Source organism: Ptiloglossa arizonensis, chromosome 5, assembly GCF_051014685.1.
Source record: "Ptiloglossa arizonensis isolate GNS036 chromosome 5, iyPtiAriz1_principal, whole genome shotgun sequence".
In the NCBI taxonomy this organism is placed as follows: Eukaryota; Metazoa; Arthropoda; class Insecta; order Hymenoptera; family Colletidae; genus Ptiloglossa; species Ptiloglossa arizonensis.
The window spans coordinates 25693278-25713010 of record NC_135052.1 but is presented as its reverse complement, the minus strand read 5'-3'; the positions used below and the strand labels follow the sequence as shown (position 1 = coordinate 25713010).

The 19733-nt window shown below is 33.6% G+C and overlaps 2 protein-coding genes across 10 annotated transcripts in view; one reads left to right on the top strand and one right to left on the bottom strand.

Moving 5' to 3' along the window:
• Positions 1-5247, top strand: part of Osa (trithorax group protein osa) — a 17241-nt gene extending 11994 nt beyond the window's left edge. For all 9 annotated transcript variants that reach the window (XM_076312759.1, XM_076312756.1, XM_076312757.1 and 6 more), the window contains one exon: positions 75-5247. In XM_076312759.1, coding sequence (XP_076168874.1) covers positions 75-2039 — 1965 coding nt within the window. In that variant the 3' untranslated portion in view covers positions 2040-5247. The remainder of the gene's footprint in view (positions 1-74) is intronic.
• On the bottom strand, positions 5242-19733 carry LOC143147494 (intermembrane lipid transfer protein VPS13A). The gene is made up of 52 exons (XM_076312754.1): positions 19593-19733; positions 19396-19503; positions 19170-19296; positions 18941-19088; positions 18659-18870; positions 18402-18576; positions 17855-18330; positions 17548-17769; positions 17372-17484; positions 17100-17308; positions 16862-17028; positions 16664-16781; positions 16297-16599; positions 16049-16181; positions 15734-15964; positions 15529-15668; positions 15363-15460; positions 15097-15296; positions 14848-15027; positions 14587-14776; positions 14343-14512; positions 13883-14266; positions 13639-13805; positions 13300-13561; positions 13097-13163; positions 12580-12917; positions 12353-12494; positions 11995-12287; positions 11743-11911; positions 11470-11661; positions 11155-11396; positions 10808-11072; positions 10549-10703; positions 10288-10490; positions 9885-10221; positions 9612-9824; positions 9067-9543; positions 8711-8980; positions 8265-8621; positions 8018-8197; positions 7825-7959; positions 7489-7640; positions 7207-7375; positions 6937-7130; positions 6681-6867; positions 6468-6602; positions 6272-6389; positions 6066-6189; positions 5937-6003; positions 5724-5869; positions 5521-5647; positions 5242-5450 (listed from the first exon to the last, which is right to left on the bottom strand). Exons 1-52 carry the CDS (start codon positions 19731-19733, stop codon positions 5322-5324), a joined length of 10257 nt encoding a protein of 3418 aa, XP_076168869.1. The 3' UTR covers positions 5242-5321.

Here is a 19733-nt window from a genome sequence, read left to right as displayed (position 1 = left end):
AGTTTGATATTTTTGTTCTTACTTCTCAAGATTTAATGAACGTAAACACTAACTTGTAACAAAAACATCTATAGGTAAGTTATTTCGGGTTGACGCACTTGCCGGGGTTGTTGGATGTTCTGCTAGAACATTTCTCGCGCTCTCTATCCGACATGTTCGAATCACCGTTGGTGAATGAAGACGATCGCAACTGGAACCAATCAGCAGATGGTCCTGAAGTTGATCTTGGCGCTGTAACACGTCCCATCGATCCCGAGGATCGAACCAAACTACTTTCAACGTCGAATTATACATTTTTATCGAGAAGGGGTCGTCCAGTAAAAATCGTCCCAAGGGACGAGGATCTGTTTGTCCTAGATACACGAAGGACTTGGGATCATCAGGATTGCGAATCGGAAACTGAGCCTTGGCAGGTTGATATTAACACCACCAAGTACATAGTAACCTGCTTTCAATCGGAACTAGGATCGGTACCGTTCGCACGTCTCCTCAGAGACGAGAAGCCGCCTTTGCTCCAGAAAGAGGTGGAATGTACGGATTCAAAGGATGAAACCAAAGTAGATTCCGGTACGCTCGAGACACCGGAGTTTTCACAAAAGGCTACCGAGCCTGGCGAAAAGCCGAAAGACACCAGCGAAAAGAAACAATTTGACAAGAAGAAGAAAACGAAGACCTTAAGTGATGTTCTATCGAGGATCAAGAAAGAGCCGGTGGAGATGAACGATCTTACGAGAGAGTTATTTGAGAAAAAGAACGACGGATTCAAGAAGGAATGCGAAACTGAGGCGAAAGTGAACAACAATATGGGCGAGCACTTCGCGGACATACAGAAGACCGATGAGGAACTCATTCCGACGCAGAATGGACTGAACGATGCGACGAACAGCGTTGAGCTGGAGAAAACTATGATCAAAGTGGAGAACGAGGAGCAAGAGTCGACAACGAAAGACGACGATAATAAGGAGGGACCAAGATTAAAAATAAGAGATCCAGCGGGAACGTTGAAAAGGAGACGAATAAGCGATTACGAAGACGAGAGTTACTCAAGGGACGAAGCGAGTTTGTATCTCGTCACCGAGACTCAAGACAGCCTAGCTCGACGTTGCGTCTGTCTATCCACAATTTTAAGGAATCTCACGTTCATACCGGGCAACGAGGCCGAATTCGCGAAGAATGTAACATACTTGAGCCTTCTTGGGAAACTATTATTATTGCATCACGAGCATCCAGTCAGGACGCAAAAGACGCGCAATTACGATCGAGAGGAGGACGCGGATTTCGCGGACTCTTGCAGCAGCCTGCAAGGTGAGAGCGAATGGTGGTGGGATTTCCTGCATCACATCAGAGAAAATGTGCTCGTAATGGCGGCGAACATAGCCGGACATATGGATCTAAGTCAACATCCGGAAGAGATATCACGGCCGGTTTTGGATGGGCTGTTACATTGGGCAGTGTGTCCGGCCGCTCACGGTCAAGATCCTTTTCCCACAGTTGGCCCGAATTCGTCTCTGTCGCCACAGAGGTTGGCACTGGAGGCTCTGTGCAAACTTTGTGTCACGGAATGTAACGTGGATCTGGTCGTCGCGACGCCGCCGTACTCACGACTCCAGAGACTCTGCTCCGTATTAACCAGGCTACTTTGTCGAAGCGAAGAGCAGGTGCTGCGTGAATTCGGCGTTAATTTGTTGCACTTTCTGTCCGCGGCCGACAGCGGTGTAGCGCGCACGATTGCCCTGCAGACACCTTGTGTCGCGCTGCTAGTGGCATTCATTGAGCAAGCAGAGTCGAGCGCCCTGGGAGTCGCGAATCAGCACGGTTTGGCCGCGTTACGTGACAATCCCGAGTCGATGGGCACCAGCTTGGATATGCTGCGACGTGCGGCTGGCACCTTGCTGAACCTCGCCAGGCATCCGGACAACAGAACTCTACTCTTACAACATGAATCCCGGCTACTCGCCCTGGTGATGAGTCAAATTCTGGATCAGCAGGTGGCCGCAATCGTTGCTCGTGTGTTGTTCCAGTGTTCCAGGGGCGCGTAACTTTGTTAAGACGGTATTCTCCTTTTTCTTTTGGGCTCGCGGATGTGTTTATCCGTGTTTGTTTAGCCTCCCTTGTGTAAAATGATGATCTTTTTCCCAAGGTGACAAAAAGACAGCTATATTATAGTGGCTGCTAATTCTTTAGAGAATACAAGAGAGAGAACGAGAGAAAGAGAGAGAGAACGGGCGAGAGAGAGAGAGAGAGAGAGAGAGAGAGAGAGAGAAAGAGAGAGAGAGAGAGCGAGAAAGAGAAAACGCGACAGAAACGTAGAAAGGTGTAGAAAGAGTGAGAGTAAGAGAGAGGGAGATAGGGAAGGAATAATACACATTGAGCAGCGAAAAAATAATGGAAACGCGGGATGGTTATAGAATGTGTAAAAGGAACAAAGTGTCGATATATAAACGCCGTGGCAGCGTGTGGTTGTAGTTTTATATCGAGTAATCTCGAAGAAGTAAGAAAGTTAATTATTGGTGTTAGCAGCGAGTTAAGGTATACTTTTTCCGCGATGCAACACGTCGGATATACCTTTCCCCCCTTCGTGAATTGGAATAATATCGATAGTGTAAGATATTTACATAGTTAATGAAAAGAAAAGGAGGTGGGACTGACGAGAAAGAAGGGTCGAGACGATGAGTGAAATAATCGTGGAGGAGATATAGAGGGGTGGGGTAGCGATAGAGGGAGAGGGAAAGGGAGAAAATACGATGACGTCGAGAGTATGAGAGGGTGAGAAAGGGAAAAGAAACAAACGATTATTAGCAGCATAATAATATATAAAGAAAACCGAGAGATGACGATTGAGACAAAACTATATAAAAAAAAATCTGTTTGACGAACCTTAAAATGGTGCGATACGGAACGATAATATCGGGGTGACGATTATATATATAAATATTAACGATAATATAATGCAAATTTTTATATTTGCATGTTTTGTGCTGTAATTAGCGAGTAATTAAGATATTTTGTAGATAACACACACACACACACACACTTCCATTGAATCTTATTCGAACTGCGCCGCGCCGCGCGTGAGAAGTAACAAAACGAGGAAAAAAAAGGAACGAAAGGAATAAAAATACATAATGCGGCGCGAACGCCCCACGGTGGTCTGCTTTGCGAAAAAAAAAAAACAAATATAAGAGAACAGCAGCAGATCATCGAAAGTCTCGACTTTAGAAGCACAGGCAGAACTAGAACTGAAGAAAGACATTGTTAGAAAAGAGGGAGAAACCGATGATCACGAGCGAGAGATGAAAGATGACACACAGAGAGCGAAAGAGCGAGCGAGCGAGAAAGAGAGAGAGAAGGGAAAGGGAGTCGAAGCATGAAAGAATGAGGGAATGCATTAAGGGCGATGGAAGAAAACAAAATTGAAGTTCAGAAACCAACAATTGAAAAATAGTGTGATCCTTCTACCGAGAGCGAGAGAATATGTGTTACGAAAGATGTGTGCATGGAGAAAGGACACGTGTGTACGAATGAATACTACAAGGGCGAGTAAGAAGACGAGAGAAGGAAAAGGCAAAGTCGAATATAGAAGGTTGGAAAGATACAGGTGGGGAACAAACTTCAGATTCGCCTCAACAAGTATGAATGTCGAACGAGTGAAAGAAGGGGAAAAAAGAGTATGAGACGAGGACAAAACAGAAAGGACGCATGCAGCTTTATATGCATGTAGCGTCCTGTCCACGTGCGTGAAAATTTTGCGTGTGTATTAACAGAAGTAAGTGACGAACGAATGCCTCGGTTGTGTGCACGAAGGATGGGGGTTCTGGTAGAAAAAGGGGTGGGGAATAGTGTCTGTGAATAAACAAACTGCTAATATACATATATACGAGCTTACGAGAGAGAGTGATTGAGAAAAGAAAAACGTAAGCGATAGTAAAAGAAGGAGAAAGTTTGAACAGCGAGTGTGATCACGCTTAAGTTAAAATTATCGAAAATATTTCGCGTATTTTTTTTTCTTGATAGACTTCGTTTTTATTTTCATTTCTGATTTCGTTTTTGTGATTCTCCGGGCGCAGGAGATTTCTAAAATACATAATATCTAACTGCAGAGTATTTGTTTTTTTGAAATAAACGTAACTGAATGCCGTTGTGATCAAATTCAAACACGTAACATGAACTACGTAATGAGAGGGGGTCGATGAATAGTAACGTTAGTGGTAATAACGGTTTAGAAGAACGAAGAGAAAGACTACGAGAAATGGAGAGAGACAAAGTTGAGAATGTTTTTCGGTATTGTAAGAAGTGAAACATACAGAGAAGGCTAAAAACACGGAATTTTTAAATCTTAAGCTCTCGATCGTGCCATTAAACGATTCTAATGGGATGTATTTATAATCTCAAGACTTTATGCTTTTTAAAGCGCATATGTTATCGTAAAAAGAAACTAACAAGTACTATCCTCCCCTCCTCCCTCCCCCATTGTCAGCTTTTGCACATATTTCGACGTTTCTTACATATACATTTACCTAATGTAACGAAAGGAAAGAAAGAGAAAAAAAAACCACCCTCATTTTTAATGTCCGTTAAGTCGACGACATTGGATTCACACACCTTCCATGCCGGTACTTCCTTTTTCATTTCGTAGAAACAAATTAAATGAGTGAACGGTGTTTCAGTTCTCACGAGGGTAGCGTATGTAAAAAAAAAAGAAACGATCAGATTCGACTTTGTTCGAGAATAATTAGGTGAGAAGGATGAAGGAAAATGAAAAAAACACAGGATGAGGTAAATAAGTTAAACAGAACACTTTCCCTGATCCCAGCTTCTCCCTGGCCCCAAAGTATCCTACTCTATAGATATCTAAATACGTGTAGTTCTTAAATTATTTACTTTAGTTCGAGTGGAGATGCCTGTAAGTGTAATTTACTAAGACTTTTTGTAAATAAATTATGAAATAAACTAGACGTACTTTATCCAAATGACTATATGATATGCACACACACTTTACACTCACTCACACACACGCACACACACACACACAAACACACAATCTAACTCTCTGAAAACAAAACTTGATAGCGATTTAAGAAAAAAACAACTATTGTGAGAGTATGAAATACTTGAATATCTTAAATTTGTGATGGCGTAGAAGATTTCTGGACTATACGAAAGTTGAAAATGAAACAATTGTACTTGTAGGAAACGATGTTGCTTTTTAGGTATTGGTTTTCAATATAAATGAAAAAGTACTGCGTTCGTCAGAGAATTTATTGTGCCTGATTAAATAAACAATGATCTTTTTTTTATAGTTTGGATTCCAGTTATACAACTTACTTTGAACATATACTGTTCTCCATGTTCAGGATCATGGCTATATTTATTTTCTGGCACAGCCACTCCAGAATGTCAGTCGCTTCGCTCTTCAAATACCAGTCTGCCACAGGTGAAGTGTCTCCGTTCTACAGGTAAGATTAATTCATTATGCTTTATTGAATAAGTTTCATGTCCTAGACATCGTAATTTAAATACCTTGTTCACATGTAGAATAAGTTTATTATTAACTACAGTTGGAGGTGATAACAATTGATGAGTTTCTAAAGTCCACTTTACATTTAAAGATCCCCATGTACATCCTTTCTCAATGAAATACAATCGTCTAAACAAAACACATAAATAAATAAAAATTTATTATCTTTTGTGGATAAAACATTATATTATTTTTATATACTTACTGCAATGATACAAGAGCTATATGTTTTCCATCATTGGAAAGTGCAGCATGTGCCCAATATGTATCCGTTTCAACACAGGGATTCTTATTTATTATACTTAAAAGATGCATTCCTTTTGCTTTATGCATTGAAAATATCTCGACCCCCTAAAAAAAGAAAATTGCGTTCTTTAATATTCATATTTCTTGATATTTATATTTAAATGCATTTTACCTTGTATGGATTGACATAGCGTGGTACGCGTATCCGAGATATAAACTTATGACCTATTTCTTGTGCCCTGAAACGTACGATTGAATACAAATGTGATCAATTTATACAGAACATTGTTTCAATCAATACCTTTTTATAATATCTGCTATCACTTTCGAATAAGTTTTGAGAGAGGAACTTTCAGTATTAAAAAATATTGATGTTTTCTTCCCCAATGTTTTGAAGAAATATTTTAACTCCTCTTGTTGAATACCTGCAAGTTTTAACATAGAGTAAGAATTTTTGTGCTTAAACTAGAAGATGATTGATTTCAACAGTACACGTTTTGTACTCACTGTTTATAAATGCAGTTACTAAACTACATGTTTCTAGTTCGATTTCCGTAGAAAACGAGGTACGAATTAAAGGATTCAACGGAGGTACATCCTTATTTTGGAAGCAAGGCTCCTTTGTCTAAAATCGAAGTTTTACTTGTTATTTAAGTTCATTAGGAAAATCAAATTATCACATTTTTTTAAATTTTCAATATACCTTAGATGCAATCACACGAAGTTCGAAGTCAAAATTAAAAACTGAAGTTTGTGTAGTGTCTGCTGTAGTATAACCCAATTGGCATGATACTTCGTGGCTCAATTTTTCTGCTATTTCATCTCCACACAGAATCAACTATTAGAGTATTGATATATACAGTAAATAAGATTTTTAAAACATCAGTAAATATTATTCCGTTTAATTTTCACCTACCGTGTTAGATTCATAAAAGCTGTCCCCTGGTGACTTAAAATTATAGCCATATTGGTTCCCCAGAACGGTAGTTGAACGAATTAAAACCTGAAATTGCTGCATAGTTTGAGTCTCGTAAGATCGCGAAATATCTGATAGAAGTTCCATATTGTCTACCGTGATAAAACTTTTTTCATAACAAGGAAACCTAAAATGTGAAAACAAAATTAGTACATAACAAACATCTTAATTTTAAACATATTAAATATTTTTGAACCTAAATTCAGCATGCTTCTCAGATCCTCCCTTTTCAGAATATTCAAAAATAAATCTAACAATATTTTTGTAATCTGCGATATCACTAATATTATAAATATTAGGTCTCTCTGTATCAGCCAACAATATTAAACGTATTAAGATTGGAGAAATATACATGTGTTCTATCACATTCTTCCTCTTAACTGCTGAATTCTGTAATCATTGTGTTACTATCAATGTATAAGAAACTTATTACTACAAGTAACAGAATAATTATAATTAAACATACCTTATTACTTTTGTCGGAAGGCAAAATATGAATACTCGAGACGTCTTTTCTCAACTTTGCAGCAATGGAATATTTAGTTTCTGGTTTTTTCGGAATCATATCGATCAAAGACAGGAGAAAGCCTTCCTGTAGATTTAAGTCAAATTCTCTGACTATAACACAAATGCCTCTGCAAAATATATTCGGTAATTATAATAAATTACCAAAAAAGAGATTACTGAGTTACAATAAATTATATGATGAACATTAACTCGAATAAATATGATGCTAATGATTACGCACTTGTAAACATTATAATTTAACTTTTTCTGTTTCAAGCATGCAAATTCTATACAATGCTTTAATTTATGGTTTCCTCCGTAATTAATAATACTCTTTTGCAAGTTTGAATATAAAATTACTGGAAATGTAGCATTGCGAATTTGATTATCGACCTAAAATTTAAAACAAATATTTTGTTATATTTCTGAGTAATAACAAGTATGATATTATACAAAAAGTTATCACAATTTTTGCCTATAAAGTTGTTACAAAGTTATCACCATCACTTCTTAGAGCTCTTCAGTCTATGTATATGACAATTTTTCAGGAAATATTGTAAAAAGGATATATTTGTACCTGTATTCTATGCACATAACCTTGTAAATGGGTCAATGACATAGATTTTCTGCAGTGTAACCAAATTCCTGGAGAGTAGGTTCTCCTTAACTTTCCAAAAAACGGTTTAGTCATGTGCATTTTTATTAGATCAACCTAAAAATTTATGCATATATTTATTTCGTTTTATACTTGAAATTTATAAGCTACGTACATCGATTACATTGTCTAATTGTGACTTTTTACAAGAATTTACATATTTGCTTTCAATCCAAGCACTCAATTCTAAAGATAAACTTTTCCACTTTCTGTCAAAGAAAAGTTCCCAGTGAGCTGCAGAATTTGTTATATTTGCATACACTAATTCGTTCAAAATTTTATTACATTTTGTCACCTGCAATAGTATTAAATATGTTAAAACAGTATTCTTGTCCACTCTTTAAAGATAAATGTATACGTACAATGCTGATGCCAATACCGGCGAAAGAAAGAAATATTTCTTTTTTACTAGATTCAGGATCAATGATATTCTTTGCTTTTAGAAATACTGTTTCATGTTGGGTAAATAATAAAACTCGCTGGTTAGTCTCCATGTAGCTTACCCAATAAATGATCGTTTTGTCTGTTTGTACCTCCTTCAATATGCACGATTTTATATCATCTTCACAAATATTGCTTTCGCTACTGCTAAAATTTCCAGATTTGGTTTCTAACCATGCTGATTTATTATTCTGCTGTTTAAAAGAGGATGTGGAACATGATACACTATTACATTTATCAACAATTACAAGGGGTACAACCTCTTGCCCGTATCCATCCTGAAAACAACAAAATTAGTACATAATAATGTATGCATTTCATCTAAATATTGTGTGATAAATTATAGGGGGATATAATACATTTGTACCTTTTCGAATTTTGCACTGTATCCAGATTTTTTATTGTTATATACATTCCAAACAAGTTCTCTGGGTTTTGTAGGGTCGTCCCAAGTGTATAGGAGACTTTGAAAGGGATTTATAAGAGCTACTTGACCCAAATTGTATTGACTGATTTTTAAAAATAGATCATCACAAAAATTGTCTATTCTTACAGGTATATCGCCTGCCATACACTTTCGAAATATAACGTAGAACGGAGAATTGATACCACCTTTGATTTCTACTTTAATTGCTGACTATACATTAATAAATTTTTCTTATTATATATTCTCTTATTACAATTTCAAATTTCTATTTCAAATAAAAACATTTGATTACTTACGCCATTATCCATTCTTAATATTGTTTTCCCTATGTGCGTAATACTAAAGTGTTGAGATACCAGTTGACTATTCCTCCACTTTATCCTCATTCTCATTGATTCTGTAACTGGCCAAAATGGCATGCTTTGTCCTGATAGAAGATCATTCCACAAATCTGCCTGATCATTTTCTTCCATGAATCGCAAAGTTTTTTTCGTTTTATTAATGATATAGAAATAAGGTAAAAACGTTATGATTTTAGTAAAGTTAGGTGAAAGACGGGAACTTTCAATTTCCGTTAAAATTTTGTATTTTCGTCCACGTTCTGTATCTTTGCATACAATTAAAGACATTGAAGTGATTCCTTCTAATCCAAATGGCAAAGACCATTCAGATTGATGAGCTCTTAATCTTACCAAGCCTTTCTTATTATTTTTCTGAGAGAATACTATTAGTTCTTCTTCTGGTAGTTCACTAATTGTGTGAGAATGACATTCCTACAAATAATAAATCATTAAATACAAAATATTTATATTGAAATTGCACTTTAAAATTGATTAACTACCTGAATAAATAAGGGTAATCCAGATTTATTTATCATCCAATATTGAGATTGAATAACGATGTGCCAACTTGTAATTTTACACAATTCTATACATAACAAGAATGGCTTTGCTAAGTCTGACTCACTATCTGCAGTCATTAAAACAAATTTTTTTTCTAAATTCGTATTTAACTTCGCTGAACCAGTCCAATACGCGCCCAAATAGTTTTCAATCTATGAAGAATTATTATTAACTTAATTGTAGTCGGTAATTTCTTACATTAATATACATACCTTAAAGACAAATTGGATATCGTTATTACAATTCAAAGAGTGCATATTAATTTTCTCTCCTGGCTCAATTTTCAGTTCGTAGTGGATAGTAGATATATTAATATCTATAACAAATGGTAGCTGATTGTTGAAAATAAGAGGAGAGTGAATGCTTATTAAATAGTTTGGTACTTGACAATTTGGTCTTGTGATCAATGGAACTTCATTACAAGAGACTTTGACACAAAACACAGAATGATTTTCATCTTCTTTCATTTTGCAACAAATATCCTTAGCTAAATTCATTGTTGTACTTAATTCTTTCCAATAAATTCCTTCTTCACTGACTTGATAGTTTCTGTAACAAATTCTGTTTGTGATGTAAAATTTAATTGTACTGCATATTTTCTAGACTTCCACTTACTCTAAATAAGCAGGCAGTATATGTATAGGAAAGTGGTAAGCAATGTATAAAGGAATACTGTAGGTAGAGTCGGGTTCAATGATTGTCATTCTAATGTTGTCATCAAAAGGATTTGTAGGTTTGCCGATACATGTGACTCCTAGCTTATCCAACAATGATTTTTTATAATAAAGGCCCAGGGCATAAGAAGTTTCATTTCGAAACTGAAATCAAAATATATTGTAAAATACTATTAGAATAAATAAATATCAAATATTTTACCTGTAGAGGAGATCTCACAGTAATTGTATGATGTAAATAATTGTCAATTGTAGCTTCTATGACTAAGTGGTAGCGAACCTCGTGCCTGATAGGTCGAAGTGGAATCAAATTGCAACCTTTTCTTTTAGGACAATATACCAATATACTTTCAAATCCTATAGATATAATGAGGAACTTTGAAAAAATTATTTTCCAATTATTTTATATATATTCATTATTAAATATGTGTGTATGTGTGTGTAAAATAGCGAAACAATACCTTGAAAAATGACACGTAATACTTCTCCAGTAATTATCTTATATATTCTAATCAATGGATCATCTTGAAATATTTCCTCGATCGGCATTAAACAGCTCTGTAAATTTGTATTTGGAACAATGAAATCCATATCATTTTCAGCCCACTCTGGACTACCAGGGACTGATTGAATTTCTGGTTCTGGACTGCTTGGAATACTTGCTGGTGAATTAATATCATGAAAATCTTGACTCGCTATAACACGAGTAACATTTTTATTATCTTCCTATAACAAAATAAAAATAAAATCATTGCAGGCAAAGAATTCTTCTTAATATTAATATATTACTTTAACCGTATTTACTAACATCTTCAGAAGCGAGGAGCTCTATACGACTTTCATGGCCAATATCGTTTTGCAAATTCAATTTTTTTATATTAGTAAGTACAACTGGTATTCCACTTGTAGCTTGTTGAAATGCGTTTAAAACAATGTCCGTTACAGTGATTAAATTTGGAGTAATTATCATGTTGAATTTGTCTTCCGCAGATATAGTGATATAAACTGCTGAGTCGTTTGATTTTATTGATTCCCGGCCAAGAGGACCAACTGTAAATAAACATTGATCCAATAATAAAATACGAGATAGATGAAATCATAAAGCTTATTGTAATGTTCTTACAAGAATCTGCGTTACATTCTGGTGTTAATTCCAGGCCTTCGTCTTCATTTGTGCTAGAATCATCGCTTTCACTATCTTCCTCTTCGCTACTATTACTATTAAATAAATAACTAGACGTTCTCGTTAATCTCCTCTGCCTTTCATCATCATCTGTATCAGAATCTTCTTCGTATGTCGAATACAATTCTGTTTCTGAAATAATTGTATTTACTTATTTATATATATATATATTGATTATATTACCATTTAATTAAAAAATTGCGTTTAAAGTACCATTTGATTTTGGTATGGTTAAATGATCTGGAGTTATGAAAACCATGTTTGTAATATCTTGATCAATGCTTCTAAGACTCCTCTTTTTAGTTTTCATTGCATCCTGCTTTATATGCTGATACGGATCGGCCCAACTAGAATTTATCATGAAAGCTTCACCGTGACGCATCTGTGTAGACAATTAAAATTATAGTTGATTGAGGAAAAATATAAAGGAAAGTTAATATTATGTTCGTATTAGAGAATACTTACTTTTATCAACAATTCCCATGGTCTATAATTACTATCGTCTTCTGAACACAAATCAATTAGGGGCTCCCAATTTTTATAATCCACGTTATAACAGAACGCATGAAGCTTTATAATGGATTCAAAATTAAAATCATTGAACCAATCGTTCAATGAAGCTGTGACTATACTCTCTACCTTTATAATAGGAAACCTTTCTGTTGAATATTCAATTTCTAGTAACAAACAAACTACTAGTGGTTTCAAGGTAAAAGTTACCACTTTGTCACTGTATTCACATACTAAATTTGAATCGTCTGTAAAATATAATTTAAAGGAAATACATGAATTAATTAGAATTCACTTGTATCAAAATACTTACCATCAGTTAGCTTCTTATATGGCACATTTGATATTTTCTTTGGAGTCCACAAATTAGTGTGAATTTTTGAATCTTGATTTAAAAATCTTTCTTCTGCTTTTATGTTAATACTATCCAAAAAACTAGTACCTTCATTTAGAATCTGAAAACAGTATGTGTATTATTATCCTGGAGACATAATATTTTGTCATAAATTTAAAAAGCATTTTATTATTATTAACACTTACATCAATGAATGTCCGTATAATTTCTGCAGAAAGGTGAACATCAATAGCGTTCACAGTAACTGTATAGGAGACATTACATTCAGGAGCTTCTTCTTTTCTGCAAATTTCTACATCACAGGGACATAATAACCAGTATGAAGCATGTTTCAAATAATTTCCCTGTTTTCTTGATTTAGCACGAAGGTTGGTAAAAGTGCACACAATCGACGACAAACCGTTATGCCGACTACTACTGATTGTTATTTCCGCTTGTAATAGAATTACGTGTGCGTTGCTTGCTTTCAAATCTCCGAAGAATAAGATCTCTGGTTTGTGTATCCTCACAGATACGGATGCATCTAGATATCATACAAAATAAAGCTCTTCAATTGTATGAAAATCATCTCTCGACAATTGCAAAGATAAACCATAGTATACATCCATAATTGTGCTTCTCTGATAACTGATAATTGTTACACTGTGTAAACTTTAAACAAAAACAACAATTAAAGCAACAGCGTTAAATGTGCGTAAATACCTGGTTCTTCCTTAAAATATTGTGCATATTTTAATTTATCTCTTTCTGCATCTGTAATATTCCTGCTCTTGATTTAAAACAAACGTATTTTCAAAAACAAATTCAACGTTACCAAATAAATTCTTGGAACATTTGAAATAATTGCAATATACTCAAGTAAATAAGTAAAATAAATTTGATTTTATGCAAGTGCAATCACTTACTACTGTTTGATTGTTGCTTTCATATCCATGATTGATGATTCCTTCTTCAATCTGTTCACTTGGAAGGGAATCCATAATGTATCGAGTTAAATGCATGATGAATGGTACAGACAAATTCATTCTAACTTCTTGAATAAGTGCATCAAAACATTTTTCTCCAACTGGGACATAAGTGTATACAATATCAACAATTGGTGACGTTGAAATAGATATACAAGATTCAGGTTGTTCTTCTATTAATCTCGTAGGTGATAGAAATATCCTTTAATGTAAATGTTACATTAGTATTAAGAATTACTTTAACGGTACAAAAAACAGAATACTTTTATAAATACAAACGTTTTTATGCCATGAGAATCTTTCCGCGTGTCTCGCAAAGTGCAGCTTTGAAGTGACAGTTTCATCTTCAAACTTTTATCGCTGTAGAATGTATATGTAATGATCATTTCTCCAAATGTTAGTCTACATAAACCATGATTTAAGTCACGAACTGGAGAACTTAGTACCTACAATTTAAAAAACTCATTTAGATGATCAATAGAAATATAAAGGATACTATATTGAAATTAAATGATTTGTTTACCTCTTCTGAATCCAGAAACAAATGCAAATGAAATCCATCCAGAGTTAGCTTTGAATTAACTTCACAGACACAATTCTCATTATGAGTAAGAAAATCTTCCAATTTTTTCACCATTGCATCTTCTTGATCAGATTTTTTTAATTGATCCTCTGTGTTAATGTGTGTCTCGTTTTCATATGCATCTTTAAATGGTATAATTTTTGAAATATTATCTTTCCACACCAATATACTAGATTTCAGATCTTTCTGACTTAGGCTGATGTATATAATATCCACAGAGCCTTGTATATTGAACAATCCATATGTTTGAAATTCCATCGCACTACGATACTCGGTTTTTCTCTTAATGTCAAAGTGAATATGCACGGGTTCGACGATTGATTCCTATAAATGAACATATATTTAAGAGTCTGTTATTTAAATTAATATATTCACAATTTTTAAAAATATTAAATTTGACCTGAATTTCCAGATCTCGACTTAGTGTCATAATAGCTCTGGATATTGTCATGTTCTTTAGTTTCACTAAGATATTATCAATTATTAACTGATACGTGTCATTACCAGGTGATTTAATATTTTGAACAAATTGATCACTTTTTTTGAAAAAATTTTCAACGGACAAAACACCTAAAAGTGACAATAGAAGTATTAATGTATATATTTTTCACAGATAGTTATTTGTCACAGATAGTAATTAGAACCTGTGTTTAGTACTAAAAGACTTGGAATATCCTTCCGTTGAGGTAGAAGAAATATTGGGCCTTGAATATCAATAAAGATGTGTAGTTTTGTTGCACTTCTTTTGAATTCTTTAATACCAATCATCAACTTGTTGATTAAGTAATTTTTTAATCGCAAACAATATGATGAAATAAATGGTGCTAAAAAATGCTGCAAAAATAAATAGAACTCATAATATTTGTATTCTTAAAATACTAATAGAATATACGTTAAGTTTATACCTTTAAATCATGCAGTATTTTAAAAATAAGTACACAGTTTAATCTCCCAATGGAAAGTTTAAATGTTCCATCCGACATCACATCATCCTGATTGGTGTCAATGTCAGGACACGTGTACAGTCTTGGCATATGTCTCACATATTTTAGATCAAGAACTTTATCCTCGTCTGTCGTTAAAAGCTTGTAATAGAACATATTAAGTTGAATGTATGTATTACCTTTAAAATGCAATGAAAATTAGAAACTTACTTTCGAATAAAGAGTCTCCTCATTCAAATCTTCTATGAACAAATGCCTAAGATGTGCACGCAGAACCATTCTTTCATTGGCATTGTAAATGCAATCATTCTCCAATCCCAAAATTTGAATTTCTAATAAATCCAGGTCCTTATCACAAAATTTGAGGACAAGCGCGCTAAGTCTTGCAGAATAATTAAGTTTTATTGCACCTAAGAGAGACAGAATGATAAAAAATTAAAAATTAACGAAATTTGCAATACATCATTATATCATACCAGGAGGAATAGGTGGGTCATCCTCTTTTGCTTTCCACTGCACAATGCTATGGAATAACTTTCCCGCAAAATTGAAAAGAGTATTATCCTCACGAATACTGGAAAGAACAGCACTTGTCATTAAAAAAAATCATATTTATCAACTATTAAGATTAAGAATACTTACTTAACCAAGTTATACCAATATTCTCTTATCTTCAATAATGCAAGTCTGTGAAGATTTACATTTACATTCAGTATATTTATAATGAGAGATCGCTCAATGCTTTTAAAATGGGATTTAAAATCAGGACAATTCGATTTCACCTAAGAAAATTGTATGTTTAGGAAAATTAGACACAAATGATAAATGTAAGTTTTCTGAAAAGTACCTTATGGTATGATAGAACAAAAACTTCATGAAGTTCTTCGGTAGATATTAATTCCAAGTACGATCCTGTTATGCCAGCATTTGTTTTGTCAACTAAAAGGATGGACCTCACACCAAATTGAATGGCAGGCCCATACTTCATTATTGCGGTTTCAAGATATAGTGCATGTAACCTTAAGTTTAAATAAGGTTCTTCTCTTCCCTGATTTATGCTTACTAAATGAACTGATAACTAAATATTTAAAAATATTGTTAGTACTTTTTGAATTTACTATATAACAATTAAATAAGATTAAACATAATATATTAGTAGCACCTCTCCGATGGCAAATCTCAATAACAGATTAATATGATTACATGGAGAGATGTTATCATCGAATCCCGACAGATTAATAGTCTTCGAGAGTAATTCCAAATCTTCTTCGCTGACCTCTGAAGATACGACGCTCCTATTGTGTAAAACAACTTTCAGATATTTATATGACTAATTAATAAATATTGTAGAACTTAACAAAGTGTTCAAAAATATCTCTTGTATATTAGTATTTAGTCTTACTTCGTTACCTATCAAGTTTCTGTTTCTGCACGGTATTCGTTAAAAGTTCCTTCGTAATGGGTGTAAATTTATTCTGCAGTGTTACAACCGATAACAGACATACACTGCGCTGCACATTTTTCAGTTCTTTCATTGACATAATCATCTTGTTATAACTTTTCTTAAAAACATACTGTTTAAAATTGCTATCATATTTTTCAACGTTTTGTTGGTACATTAATAATAATAAATTCAAAAAATGAATGATCATTTGAATCTTATTTTCCGATAAATTAAATTTTACACTTGAAACTGAAACATTCACTTTGGTCCTAAAAAGTTAAGAGATAAATTACAATAAATCTAATGTAATGTTAGCCAAAAAATAAAAAATACCGTGGTAACTGATGATATTCTGGTTTTATACTGTATGAGATAGTTGTGTTTGCTTGTATCTTTGGTATAAAATGATATTCAGAATCTTTTCTTTTTCTAGCTGATCTCCAATCATCTCCTATAATGTAACAAAGAACATTTCATGCAGAAATATGGAGGTTTATAGAAAAGATATGCAAAAGAGATAAACACACATACCTGAGTGACAAAATAAAACTTGTGCCTGAGAAAATACAATATGTATTCTATCATAAAGTAATTCTTCTAATTCCATAAGTGTCGCATCTTCAAGTTGCAAGTTGGTTGCCTGAAGTTCATTAGACACATCCATATTACCAAAATCCATGACCAAAATGTGTCCACCTCTAAAATCCCTTTGTATTATATAAAGACTAATCACAAATATACTTTTATAAATGTCACATATAGTACACACTTTTGTATTGATCCATGTTCAGGAAATACAATGTATGGTCCTTTGATATCTATCTTGAAATTAATCCGAAGCGTCTGGGAAACAATATTGTCCACAAGAATCAAAAAGTTTCCCTTTATGTATTCATACAATTTATATGACCACAGAATTGTAGTTTGAATATTCGTATTGTTTAGTTTAAAAAATTGAATGATCTCCATCATGGCATGCTGAAATAGAATAATTACAGTAAAAGTGCACCGACACACGTTTGTAGACCATATTGTTATTACATGATAATAGGTCACTTCAATTGTTTCTAGTTTTATCGATACATTAAAAGTTGGATCTACATTTTCTCCATTCTTCTCAAAATCTATCGCCAAAAAATTGGTTGATACATTTCCTGTACAAATAAATCATAGTAAGATAAATAGTATGGAAAATATTTGAAAACTCGTTCTCTTACCTGTCAAAATATTGTCCACTGTGATCAGGGGCACTAGATCACCTTCCAGAGAAACGCCTTCAACTACAAAACTTTCAGCTCGAGCAGATACTTTAAAAGCAAACTGTATGGGCTGTATTTCAATACTTGTTAAAAATTGAGTTATAGTTATAACGAGAATTTCTCTGTCATTATTTAAAAGACTCAAGCAAGAATTTGCTAAGGTAAAATTGAATTTGTAATCTGAAACATAATATAAGAAATTACTCTCATTATTCTTAATGTATTCATTTAGTTTGTATTATTATCTAAATTTTCAAGATTGTACCAATCGGTTGTGGTAGCTTTTCTAATTTCATATTTGTTCTAGATCCATTATTGATACTATAATGAGACGATTTTTTAGTTTCTTGTATCTCCTTATTCTTTGTATTTGAGTTTTGTTGTTCTTCTTGAGTTGAAGATGTCTTTTGTGTTGAAATATTAGTGTTTACATTTTGACATTCCTCTTCAATTGTTTTATTTTTCAATTCTTGTCTAGCATGTTCTCGGGCAATTACTATATTCAGTATTGTTAAACAATCTTCATATTTTTGTAAATCTAGTTTCAATTCTGTGTCGTTCGGCCGAATTAAACTCTGCAGGCATGTCTCTTTATACTTCCTATAGTTTTTTCTATGTTCAATCATTCTTGTCCAAGTGTAGGGTTTTATGTTATACTCTAACACTGAATTGTAAACATATTTCCACCAAGCTGATGGATTTTCTTTCACAGTTTCATCTGGGCGATATTTAATATAAGGTCTAAAATTACATTAAAGCAAATAAAGTTATAATTAATTTAAAATAAAATTAATTATAAGTAATTTACATACCTGTTAATAACTGCACGTAATAATGAGTCATAAAGATGGCAAAAAGTAATGTATTGCACTTCAGAAACTTGCATTGCCACATCATGAAGTACAATATCAACTAATATACGAGATGTCTGTGCCTCGTTCACTTTATGTATAATTACTTTGATCTTTGCTGTAAAAGGCTTTAGAACTAGAAAACAGTATTATTAGTTTCTTCAAACACTCAGTTGTAGTATATCTGAATTAATGGAAACATAAGTTCATGTACTTACGAAACTGAAACTCTTTATTCCTCATACCAAAAGTTTGTAAAGATCTATGCATTGTATCCTTCCAGTCTAAAAAACAAGATATATCCCAGTCATGCATGTTGCTTGGAAGAGAAGATTCTGTGTCATGATCCATATATACACTTAGAGACTCTGCTCGTACTAACTGGTAAATTGTGCTTGTGTTACTTGCACAGACACCAGGTTTCCACTTACTAAAATATGTTTAAATTTAATACCAATAAACAAGACATAATACAAATCAATGAATAAAAGGATAACTACCTGTTTGTAGTTGTTACAGATATACTTTGAATGCAAATACCACAAGCACATAGACATTCCTTTAGCTTCTCTTCATATCTAATATGTACATTATTTATAGAAATCTGAAAGTTCTTTGTTACAGATGCCAATAAGTTATCAAATAATTCTGAAAATAGTTGTACTTATTAATAAGTGTTCCAGATGTTTAATTAGCAGAAAACATTTAATTTCCAAATTTGTAAACCACCTGCTCTGTATGCTGCATCTTCCTTTAAATCTTCCAATATCTTTTTCTTTTCTGCTCTCATCAACTTTTTTTGTACTTCTGCATTATATGTACCATAAGCAGCAGGTACAGCTACTATATACACATCCTTGAAAATAGAAATTGAGATATTATGAATCAATTTCAACAATAATAAAAGTAAATATCGCTAGACAGAAGATAATTTTTAAATTAATAAACTTTCTACCTCGATACAAAGTACAATAGGTTGAGAAAACAAGCCTGACCATGGTATCTTCAAAACTATTTTTCCTATCAATCCTATTTCTACCTTGATAGGTAGACCAAGCTGGTACTGCAAATTATAGATTTATTAGAACATTTTTGTTGTTTACTTGATTAAACTTTAAAAAATCAACTCGTGCGGAAGAAAAATTCGCTTACCAAAGCTTCGGGTTTCAATTTAAGATCGGTGAGACAGGTATCGCCAGAAAAGATACCAACATTAAATTGTTCGGTGTCTAAATCCTCGACATATTTGCCCAAAAGTCTATTTAAGAACGCCGCTATGGCACCTTCAAACAT

What these genes read in the sequence shown, in the direction of transcription:
- LOC143147494 (XM_076312754.1), bottom strand. Translation starts at nt 19,733, where the DNA reads ATGTTTGAAGGTGCCATAGCGGCGTTCTTAAATAGACTTTTGGGCAAA. An exon ending in TTGTTCTATCATACCATAAG is followed by an intron (nt 15,669 to 15,733) that starts GTACTTTTCAGA and finishes CAATTTTCTTAG; the next exon opens with GTGAAATCGAATTGTCCTGA. An exon ending in ATATTTTAAGGAAGAACCAG is followed by an intron (nt 12,918 to 13,096) that starts GTATTTACGCAC and finishes TATGATATCTAG; the next exon opens with ATGCATCCGTATCTGTGAGG.